We start from the raw sequence: 12367 nt of genomic DNA on the forward strand, positions 1-12367 counted from the left end.
AAAATACAGTGTGCACTCACACACAAGCGCACGTATGCAATCTGCGAGTACGGAGGTGGTTATGTCTGGCACCCATTTCCTGACAGATTTGCATGCAAGGGTTGTGTCGGGATTGGGTGTTTGCGTGTTTTTTTTTTTTTTGCACTCCCGTTCTCATGGAACGGGTGTTGTTTTTCAGCATATTCCATGAACCGTTTAATTCGGCTTCAGCTACTGCAATTAAGCGCGTTATGGGCGAGAGGCGCAAAAAAACGAACATCCATCGGTTCGGTTTTTATCGGAAAGAACCGAAACCAACATGAAATGCAAAAAAAGAAGGTAAAATGCACAAAAACGAGTTCCATCAGCGAACTGATTTAAGCGCTAATGTTGCTATCCGAACCGAACGAAAGCGCATAAGCGAGAAATCCACTCTGTCGGTGGGGAAAAAAGCGCCTGCTTTTTCCATCCAATCATTTAAAGGCTTCCTTAATCGGGTGAAACTCCTGCCCCCTGCTGCGACGCTCCTCATCAACACTACGCACTCTCTCTCTCTCTGAGCCTGAAGTTAATTAGTGAAGTGTGAAAGATTGCATTGATATTCGCGATAATCCTACCGGCGAAGATGGATTGCGTGAAAGCATCAAGGGATTGCAGAAGTCGCACGACAACAAACACACACACACACGAACGTAGCAATTAATTAATTAAAATTGTCAGCACTTTTTAAAACGGATTAACGGAGCCAGCCGGAACGAGCTGACTTCCTGCCGTGCCGTTTTCGCTACAGTTGCGCCGCTTCTATTAAAGTTATAAAGGCAACGAGCAGCTCCCACACAACGGCTGGAAAGATTTCTTCATCTTTATTTCAGCCACAAAGTGTTATGTGTGTGTGTTTGCGGTGGACAGGAAGGAAAGAAACACTTAAAAATATACATCAAATAATCAACTACGGTCGTGACGGTTGCGGCGGTACGGTAGTAATGTACTGATTAATTAATTCAATTATTCACACATTTTGCATAATGAAGTACAAAGTGGCGGCGAGTGACAAGTGCCATACTTGGGAGACCGCAAGTCTTCTTCTTCTTCTTCTTGTTTCCACCCTGTCGTGGACCGGAAGTGTCGGAAAATTCAACACTTAGTTGAGGTTTGTGGAACAAAAAAAAACACGAACAAATACTTGAGACCGTCGCTAGTGCTACCTTTAAAGCGTTTTGTTCAAGCTGTGCTGAGACCGATACAAGAAAGAAATCGGCAAAACGACGAGGGTGGTCGTGCCGGATCGGAACTGTCGGCGGGAGAGAAGCCAGGGAACGAATATGGAGCGACGTTTTATGTAAATTAATTTTTGTAAGTGGAACAGATCTACCCACTTCCACTGTATTAAAAGGAGAGACATTAGAATTTAGCAAAGTGTTTAATTATTAAACTGTAAAACTAATAAAAATAATTAAATTAGTTAAATTAATTAATTCTCATTAAAATTCTCATTTTGAAGTGCCTTTGTGTGTCTTAATTGTAGGAAATTTGAACAACATCTTTGGACTGAAACCTTCTATTTCTCCTTTTTTTAATGATTTGTAAAACATCTCTTTAAATGAATTCAAATATAGCATTTATATTTAAAGATTTCAACAATGAAAGAAATATGTTTCATCGCTGCCCGGAATAATCGTTCTTTTCAACCCGCCAATACAAAGCAGGAACATAAATAAGCTCAAGGATACAATAAATTTTCCTAATTAACTTAATCTTTCTCACCATCACCGTAACAACATAGCAACAGTGTGCCCGTACGTATCGCTTAACTATCAACATACCTTTGCCGATTCCAACTCACCACCACGCTGAACGTGGCTGAAAGGTGAAAATAGACACACCACAACATCGTTTTGTCATGTGTCTGCCTTTTTTCGATCTCAATGACTCACCAATTCTTTCTTTCTCTCTCTCAAAGCGGTTATTCTTTTATTTTACCGGTGTAAAGATTTTTGTTTCTAATTTTCTAAGAATCATTACGTTCTTCGCCTTCGCCGCCACTTCCTACCTAGTAGCTACGGACAGCTAACGAAATGTATACTGCAGCCACTTAGCGTGAGCGTGAGGAAGAAGTTGACAGTCCCACCCGCTACCCGGACACTGTTTAATGGGGACAGTGAGGGAAGCAATGATCGTAAAAAATGATATTTTTCCCGCCCGCCCATAGATGAAAGGCACATGATGGATGAAACGGAGAGCAGTGGCTGAGCTGACGCATACACGCAAAGAAACAGACGCGAACGCCAACACGGTCTGGCGTGGCACGATCGTTGTTGCTGATTGCAGCAGATTATTAGGTGACGCAGTGTTGAGCGATGTGAACGGTGGCAGTGGAGCAGTGGTATTTTCATTTGGAAAGAATTTAGCTGTTTGATGCATTGGCTAGCCCCAGGAGTGTTGCAGCTACTCGAAAGGAAATGGTTTTTTTCTTTCTTCTATTTCATACTGATTGCTTTGTAAGGAAAAGGGAAGGTTCTGGTTTTGTTGAAGCATTATCATATCAAATTTTGTATCAATTTTTAGCGGAATATCATCTTCTGACGTAAATTGAAGTGTGTTAGTCAGTCATAATTCAGTCATAATTTATGTGAATTTTCTTGTATTTTTTTATAAAAAACCTACAAAAAAAACGTGCCAAAAAATTATGTTGAAACGAATAACTATGGAAAAAAAGTATGAATCCATTTCCCGTATAAAACTACAATCAAAGCTCCTGAACCCTACCCATACCATCGCCACACACTTCATTCCAGCTAAAATCCTAATTTCGTTTCCCTTTTACTTCAAAACCTTAATGCAATTGTGCTTGGAGCGACACGCGGGCACAATGAAACGTTTCTGTCTGACAGCGAAATGGGACACGTACGAAACAACAGAAAGCTATTTTCCGCACACAAACACACAAATACGAGGCAAGTTATGGAAAAATACAGCTTTCAGCAACAATAACAAAAAAACAAATGCCACAAATTTTCGTATTCTACTCCCCTCCTGCCAAAGAGTGAAACAATAGAGGAAAACATTTCATGTTGCGAAAATGGCAGCAAACCCAAACAAAGACAATACGCAGCTTAGCAGCACCAAGTGTCTTTTTCGGAAGATATACACACATGGGGATGAGGAGGCGAAAACAAAAAAAAAACAAGAAAGCGCCACAACAACTCGGGCCAGTTTATGAAAAGCAAATCACTATCCTCCAGTGGCACACCCGACTCGACACACACACACGGGGACGTGGACGAATTTTGAATTCTCGTGCTGTGTGTGTTTGTGTGTTTTTAAGTTGTTGATATGGTTCGGTGCTTTTGCATAAATAAACGCTTGTTTCTTTCTAGAGCACCGGATTGTTGCCGCTAGTTGCATAACAGATACAGCTGGGTCGGTTATGAAAGGAGCTTGAGATGGCAGGGAGGGGAGGAGGTTGGGTTAAAAACCATATAGTCTCGCCATAGTCACCACCAGAGTGTACGAACAAAAGCCAAACAGTTGCCCACCGCTAGCGGCAGCGGAGGCTATGGGGATGAGTTTTCCACACGTACAGCTGTCTCTTGCTGCGATGCTTCCTAATGTCAGACACAGCACAGCAACGGCACAAATGCCGTACTGGGAATGGAGCAGTCGAAATTAAACCAAAAGTCAAGATCTTTAAAAGTTTAACCTGCCACAAGGTTACGTGTGGGGATTCTTTTTTTTTGCGCCAGCTAGTAGACACCGTGCTGCCACAACCGTGATTACCTCATTTCGTGGTTCGGTAATGTACTTATTTTGGGTGTGTAATTCTGGAGCTCTTTAAGCGTAGATTGTGTGCCTCGAGGTTCGTCGTCTTTTCGGAATTTCCTTGTTTTATACACATAACAAAGCGAGCTAGGGTGTGGGAAAAAAGGAGAGATTTTTTTTGTGTGTTGCTGCCAAAATTCAATTCTTTATGAGCAACTGTTCCGGCACGTCTTTGGGCACGGTGGAAGGTGTCAATTGTTTTCCATTGAATATTCCACTTCATGAATTATTGAGAAGCTTTTCCGTTCGCTTTGCCATTTTCCCAATCAATCCCAGGTGTGGCTTAAAAATGTAGCTGTTTTGCAAAGGAGCCTGTTTTCCTGGAATTCGACAGAAGCATTCCCTTTCTTGGTGTGTATAATTTCCACATTTTTGGCAACATTATTATCATACTAACATACACTTCATTTTTTATTTTATACCCTAGAACATATTTGATCAAAATAAAATGTAACAAAAAACTGTATTTTTTAATATTTCAGCAACAAAAATTTATAATCCTAAAAGAGCAGTACGACAAGCTAGAAAACACGCAAAACCCCACTGTCAAATGCTCATTGTTTCACACCAACCTTTCACACCAGGTGTGACCATCAAGCTCTGTGCCCTTCAAAAACGTCCAACATTCCAACCGCATCAAACAACACCGGCCGACTGTGTGCGGCCGAAAGTTCGGCCACCCGTTTCGAAATGAACAATGATCGCTCAATAAAGGTAGAACAGTACCGCCAGCCACAAAACGCCCACTCGAAACACGTGCGCACGGTTCGGAAACCACCCATGGATATATTGAACAGCGTCTGTGTGTGTGTGTGTGTGTGTGTGTGTGTGTGTGTGTGTGTGTGTGTGTGTGTGTATTAGTGGTTTTGCATTGTTCAATGTTCGATTGCCCATGCCATAGTTTTTGTCCTTCTTCACCAGTGGTGGCGCAGCCTGCACTGTTTAAAACTACTCGGCAGCAATTCGCAACCTCATGCAACTGGTGCCAATGAAAACACAGCGGGAGCAGCAAAATGAAGAGCACACATACAAACGTAACAACCAAAAAAAACCCGCCCCTCACCGATACGTCCTGTGGGGTTTGAATATTTCAAGCATCTCACATTCCCTCGCTGGAGGCGGAATCATAGGGGAGGACACGTTTTGTTATGACACCGTTTTTTCGCCGACGCCAGATTTCTGTTTTTTTTTTCGAGCACAGAACACACATTTTTAACGCTCGCGTGCAATCCGCAACGTGGTTTTTGTTTTCTCACGCGATATATTCAGCCCACCGTTGGTGCATGCCGTGTGCTCGCGATAAAACCAACACAATGCTGCAAGGAAAAGAGGCGTCTATTGAGCCGCGGTCTGTCCTCCCAGCTCAGTTCGATATGAATATCAATCAAACGTGTCCAGCGGCAATACAACGGACAGCCGGCAGCTTCTGACACGGCACAACGCAAAAGACAGTCATACCTGTGGCTATATTGTACCTTCCCAATGGCACCCCATTCACACCCAACAGGGAATGGTTTTACACGGGTTAGTACATCGTCGTACAGCCACCAGCGCTCCAGTGGGAAAACAGTAGTCGGTACACCCCGAAAGGAACGTTTAAATTGAATTTACATACATCACACAACCACCATCCCATTGCCGATCGAGATCGGGACATTACACACCTCAAAAACTCAGCCCCAACAATCTACCCGCACGGCGGTTGACAAACGGTTGACAGTCGGTGTCTGTCAGCCGTACAGGCGAGTGACAGTTTTTAAATTGGTGTGGCTTTTCGCTGCCCGGGCGCGTCCAACCTACTTTATGCGAGTGTACGTGTGGGTGTGTGTGTGTGTGTTTCAATCTCTTTCAATGGTGCTTACTGTCTGCTTCGGATTTGTTTCACCGCCCCTCCCCATTCTCCACTTCAAACCATTTGACACCGTTTTAGCGCCCCGTTCTAGCAGGAGATTGATGCGTAACGCTTAACAAGGCCAGATAGTAATCGCTTGTCAGCGTCTAGTTGCGACAGTTCAGGTGAGTTAAATCGACAGCAGAATGTTGTTTCCTTTTCTAATAGGGTTACATTGTTAATAGACAAACATGAACACTATAAGCTTTAATTACATTTAATATTATTTTTCCAATAGGAAACATTGCTGTAGAATTTAATATGATTTTTTCCCAGAAAAGAGATACAACAAACATCCAATTAGATTTACTGGTCCATCTCCACGCCATAAGACACTGCAAAGACTCATCAAAGCTCCCCATAATGCATGAACGCCTTGTGAAAGCTAGCAATTTGTTGACGGAAGAAAAACAACGCACATGTCACATGTAATTCGCAACAACTAACCACCAACCACATCCCTCCATTCCAACTGTTCAACGACCCAGCGCAGAGGGTAATAAATCAAATCATTTATCAATTTCTTCCCCACTGTTCAAGAGCCCTCCCGACGGCAACATGTTTCCTTAATCTACATCCCCAACCCCATTGGCACAGATTACTGGTACTGGTTCTTGTACGGAAAAATACCATGCTTCCCAAGCATGCCCACTAGAAGCTGCACTTGATGGCCCGGCTCCTCATCATCATCGTCGTCATCGAACTTCTTCATCGCAACAAACTCGCACAGGCACGATGCAGCCGACATGTCGATGGCACAGATGTAATGGTGCGCTCAATTAACATAACATGCCGTTTGGAAAATTTTAACATTAGAAACACGCTTTCCCACCCTAACGGCTGCACTTTGCCGTCCGGCTGCACTGTTGGCCAGTTGTTTGCACCGGACAAAAACATACACGACAACAACAGCAACCAGGCGTCGCTGCAAAACCAAACCAGGACTGTTTCGGATTGTCGTACATCGGTTGCACACACGCATTTGTATCTGTGTGTTTGGAACATTTGGACAGAACTGGGCGGTTGCTCGAATGCCGGCGTGCAACCCGTTTTTGTATCCAACCCAGCAATAGCGTAGCGTGTGTGCAAACGTTCGCTGCACTCGCTGCGCCGGGGAGACGCTTCTGTCAAAAACATGTGCCGAATGGCATCCGAACGGCGTCAGCTCGCTGTGGCCCACAGGTCGCCCAAGCCCCCCCCCCCCCCCCCCAAAAAACACGGAAGAGGACGGTTCGCTGTACCGGATTGGCCTCATCGGTTGACAGATTTAATTGAAAAACCAACAATCGTCGCAACCGGGCTCAACCCCGAGCTTTGGGCTGTCGGCCTGGAAACACTGCTGTTGCTGATTGTTGCATTGCACTGTCGCTTGTTGTGCTGTGCGTGTTTGGTGCGTTTGCTAAGGGGAGCACACTCGACTCGGCCTCCCAGTCGAGTCAACCGCCAGAAAACCATCAATCCAGGCTCGTGCTGTGTGCAGAACAGGCAGTTTTTTTTTTCTCAGTCCATCCCACAGAAAGAGGCACACTTCACAGCTCCCCAGCACCGCACGAATCTAAAGCACTGCAGCGCAGGCACCGGACCCAGAACAACACACAGACAAATTGAAATGCACTCCTGCAGTCATTGATCCTGAAATTGGACGCATCGGGCGTCCGGTCCCGGTTCGATCCGTTCGACCACTGTTGATTTGTCAAATGTTTGACCGTTCAATTGGAACCGGAGCGGAAAACAGAGGGGTTTGCAGAAAGCACCCGGCACGAGTTTGTTTCAAGTACAGTTCACAGTTAGCCGGTACGCCCAGTTGTGATAGAGGGGCATGGCTTTTTTTTGCAAAACCAGTTCTCTCGGCCATTTCTCTAAAACTCGCACGATCGCCACTGGCACACGCGCTTGTTGACGTTCCGCCCTGGGACAACAAATTAGCATAATTGGTTGGAATTGAATCAACAACAAATTTCGACGTTCGACACGTTTCGCTCCTCATGTTGTGATTTGAGCGCGCAAAGAGGGGATTCGTCAATAGATTCTAATAATGGGCTGCACGCAATTGTTCCGCTAATGTGTGAGGGATGCATGCAAATTAAATACGGCACACACAACTATGCAGTAAATATTTTGATTAAATGATTTCAACATCATTTATGTCCTTCTAAGTCTGGTGACTAGTAAGCATATTTTGATTTATTAAAACAACATTTTAAGTTAAAATTTTTGGAACATTAATTAAGCAATTCTTCATTTTTCATGTGAAAGCTTCTCTCATACTTCATACCCAGCTTGAAGTATGCGCATCTATCAACCCCTAATCACCATAATCTCTCAATCAAGTCTAAAACATAACCATCAGCTTGAGGATCTACTAAATTTGCTTCCAAAACCATTCCTTCCGTGCACGATCCTCACTGTCTAGCATACCTCATTATCCACTTAGCTCACGGCCAACACCTGTCGGACACCTGCGGGCTGGGCTCTGCTCGACTCACTTCATCAGCAACTGCACACTATCCTTTCTTTCTCTCTCTCACACACACACACTCGATCCTGAAGAACACTAATAGATTCATAAACCGAACGCTCCACACCGGTGCGACCGGAAGCGTTAAAGCGCATCGGTACAATATGTTCGCACCACTATGTTCCAGCACAGAACTCTCTGTCGCTACACTTGCACAGTGGAAAGTTTTACTGCTTACTGCAACGATTCCTAATTGGGAAACGTTGTCGTTGTGCCGGGGGAAATTGAGTTGCAATGACGACCAGCTCTGTGCACTTCAAGATGCTTTCCAAGTGTCGTGTGTCGTGTGCCGTTTCTTACCCCCGAAGGACTTCCCGACGACTAACGACGCGTGTGGGACAGCATCTTCTTCGGGGTTCATTCCACCTCACGTTATGCTGTACGCATTATTCTAACCTTTTCCATGCTTGCAGAGCATCTCAATTGTGATGGAGACACAATTTACCCCCGTCAGAACTTCATCGAGTCAGCTGGAATTGAATTTTCCTGTTACTGCCACAGGACGCATCACGCGCTGGGACGTTGGCAACGTTTCACCACTTACACCACTGCCACCGGAATCATTCCATGCACTATGATTTCTCATTTCAAACACACTCATGGATGCTTGTACTCCGAAATTTTGATGAATGCAAAAATATATAAATATCGTACCCTTCATGTTCTGGACTAATTGTGGTGAAATTGAAATTGTTCCATCCCCGACCTCCCATCTCATGTGAGTGTGGTGTTCTATGGTGGCATTACAATCTCCACCAGATCCTGCGTCCGAGTTCTTGGAGCAAATTTGTCCCGGAAGAAGAAACCAGTGCTACAAACAGTGACACAATTACACCATTCCCTAAGCTTATAAATTTGGGGAATCCTTTCATTTGCTACGACATGCACCATAAATCTACGACTGGGGTGTTCACCATACACTGAATTCCACTTCCGCCACAGAGGAGGGCGCCGTGTGTGGTAGGGACCTACCCTTCACTTCACTAAGGGTGCAATTCTAAAAACCAAAAACATCACACAACATTACAAATTCCACCACCACTGCCACCACTGCACTGAAGGTTGCATTTCTAATGCCGTTCGTTGTGTGAGGCGACACTGCTGATGCATCGATTATTTACGGTAAAGTGGGAGATTATGGGAAACGCTACACTTACACGATGGTTGCAGCTTTTTGTCGCCCACAACTGATGCTGGGAAATGTATGCCAGCTCCAACTCTACCTTCAGTGCTGAAGGTCGGTGTGTGGGTATGGTTTTATTATGGTCGTGATGATGATGGGATGGTGTTTTTTCTCACTCCATCGAACGAGCTACTGACCACTAATGGGTGCATCCTCGATATTGATTATCATATTATGCTGGTCGGGGGTAAAGCCGTAGACTGTGGGCAAACAAAATCGATACAGCGTTGCGATGGTTTTAGCACAACTAAACCACCGCACTGCTTGTTTGCTCTCGTCATTATGATGAAACGTGACTTATAGCATATTTTTATGGCAAGTTTATCACAATTTTTAGGATAAAAAATGGAATGAAATGCTGATCATTTTGAATTGAAATGAAACATCTTGTTCAATGTGTTTAAAATCTTCATAAAACAGTTGCGATACATTTTTAAAACAATATTAAATATTTTTTGAATTTATGTTTCAAATGTTTATCCATATCCTCAATTCATAAAAAAAATGTTTTTTGAATTTTTCTTAAGGTTTAGCGAGCTTTTTGGCATTTTTTTTTCAAAATTATCAATTATTTGGAATTTCTGCTGTTATTTTCCTGCATATTAAATTCCATATCACTCCGCAAAACTATTTGAACTTTCATTTCTGCTCGTAAAAGGTCTCATCAATGACACAGAGTTTTAATGCACTACACAACTGCATTCAGCACGTCCATCTCGCATTCGCAGCATGCGCTTCGGTGCATGCAATATCAAACCAGCTAAAAACCATCACTTCATCTGAGGGGGAGGGGGCGAGGTTCCTTCACCGTTTCGCACTTTTCTTCGATAAATTATACAACCCACCGAGACCCGGCCGATGATTCCATCAGACAGTGACGTCGTGCGATGGATTGAAATGCTTTGAAGCGCTGCTTGACGCTCGGCACCGCTCTACGGCCACGGATCTTGAGGTTACGTTTAATTAATCCTCTAAGCAGACAGCAGCAGCATCTCGGGCCTTGGGAATTTGATGCTTCTGCACACCGACCACCACCACCACCACCACAAACCGAGGTCGTCCTTAAGCGTCCGTAAGGAGGGTGTTTACCAGGCCGTCCTCCCACAGACACTTTAAATAACTAAAGCTATGCTGCGCTTGTTGGCACGACACTTTTCCACTAAGGCGTGAAAAATTCCTCCCCCTTCTTCCGCCCTACCACAAAACCACTCAAAGCCAGCCACCCTCTCTTAAGAAGCCGTTGATGCTCTCTGTCGATCCACTCACCCAAACGGAGGGAAGGTACAATTGGGGGTGGAAGTCGTTTGTCGTTTGAAATAATTTACGACCCCGGGGGTGAGAGGGATTATCCATTCGTCAAAAGGCCACAGTACACATTCTTCGCAGTCAGCAAAGGGTCTGGAGCTAACGCTTGTTATTTTTGCATACCGGAAGCCTTTGCTGCGCTGCAAACCGTCTGTCTGTCGCTTGCGTACAAAACGACACGGTTTTGATTTAAGGTGGCCGTGGTTGCCATAGTGTCGCTACGCAGCACATCGTCCGTGAGCGCTCTCTAAATACTAATAAATATTAATGAAATTAAACATTAAACAGATACCTGCGGGAGACGAACCCCAGAAGGGAGTCAGGGGTGCTAGACTGCTGCTGCTGCTGCTGCTGTTGATGATGCGCCCTCCTAACGCGCTCCTATACTCGTTCTACACTAGACTCCACCACACAACACACGTGTCTGGCAAAGGGGAAAGCGTAATGAAAATTGTGCACACCTACAATGTGCAACCTGCACCACACCACTTGCCAACCACACAGACACACACACACCGGCACAAACGCAAATGATATGCACGCTTTAACCACAACAACCGTTTGACCCGGTTACACACAAAAACACGGCTCACCTTCACGCTCCCGACGTTCCGCACGCTTTAATCACTCGATTACATTCATTATGGTTTTGAGGAGTACGGAGGGAGTGAGATGAAGATGGGGGAGAAAAAACCACTGCAACTACTCACGCGTGAGCCTACCGGCACTAATAAGCACCTGCACCTGCAGCCCCCGATGCAGCGCCAACTGAGGATGAGTGTCAGAAGTGCTGCTGGTGGAGTGTGTGATTAACTCGTTTCTCGATGTTGATTCTGCCTGGTTTGTGTTTTTTACTTGCAATGGCAGCGGATTATCGCCCCACCGCAGAGCGCAGTGATTTATAGTCAACACTGTTTGGGAGTATTGAGCTGACGGGGTTTTATCAGCAGTACTTGGTACTTATCGTTTTCGTGATCCTCGATTGAGCGGTTCAAGAGCCACTTGAGTGTTATGTTGCAGCTTTGGGGGGGGGGGGGGGGAATTTTCGAAGCTTCAATTTTCAATAGCAATGACTTCGCACTCCTAACAATTTCCCTGGGTAATAGACACTAAGATCTATGGCTGGATCCTTTGTATACTAGGCCTACTGAGCCTACTACGATCTGCTACACTTCTACCCGACCTTACACACATTTGCCCATAATCAACGAGCAATGAAATTTACACAATTTTTGCGCCAGAGCCATCAAAAAGTTTCAACAATTTGAGCTAAACACTAAACTAAGTATCGCGATCGTACACAGTGATGACTCACAACACTCAGCTGTCAGCGTGACGTAGTAGTGACACGTCAAAACACACCGAACCACAGAAAACGCGTCTAGTTCGTTCGAATGAAAGCGACCGACTGGCGAAACCAGTGCGACACGGTAGTGCACACCGAACAGGATGGATTGGTGTCTTCGCCGGCCGACAAACGTCCCTCGATGGGCGCGCGAGATAGGTTAGGGTTTCGGCTTTTTTCCGGCGGACCCGAAGTCCAAGCCGGATCAACCAACAAACCAACACGACGCGTACGCTATTTTAAAAGCGCGGCCGAAGTGGCCGACCAGAGCTCTGAACCGTCCTCGTTTGCGCGTATGCGCACTTTGGCCGCCAAACTTGTTTACCT

At 45.0% G+C, this 12367-nt stretch overlaps 1 protein-coding gene across 2 annotated transcripts in view; it reads right to left on the reverse strand.

Annotated features, from left to right (window-relative positions):
- The window catches only part of LOC120951145 (uncharacterized), an 81221-nt gene extending 69501 nt beyond the window's left edge, over window positions 1-11720 (reverse strand). Inside the window, exon 1 of one of the 2 annotated variants that reach the window (XM_040369692.2) lies at window positions 11289-11720. Coding sequence is in view for 1 of the 2 variants with exons in the window: in XM_049605639.1 (XP_049461596.1) it covers window positions 8108-8112 (5 nt within the window). In the remaining variant the exon portion in view is untranslated. Of the gene's footprint in view, window positions 1-8107; window positions 8199-11288 lie in introns of those variants that run through there. The other variant, XM_049605639.1, reaches the window with a different exon arrangement.
- Window positions 11721-12367: the final 647 nt, after the last annotated feature.

The sequence above is a fragment of the Anopheles coluzzii genome, chromosome 2, assembly GCF_943734685.1.
Source record: "Anopheles coluzzii chromosome 2, AcolN3, whole genome shotgun sequence".
NCBI classification, from domain to species: Eukaryota; Metazoa; Arthropoda; class Insecta; order Diptera; family Culicidae; genus Anopheles; species Anopheles coluzzii.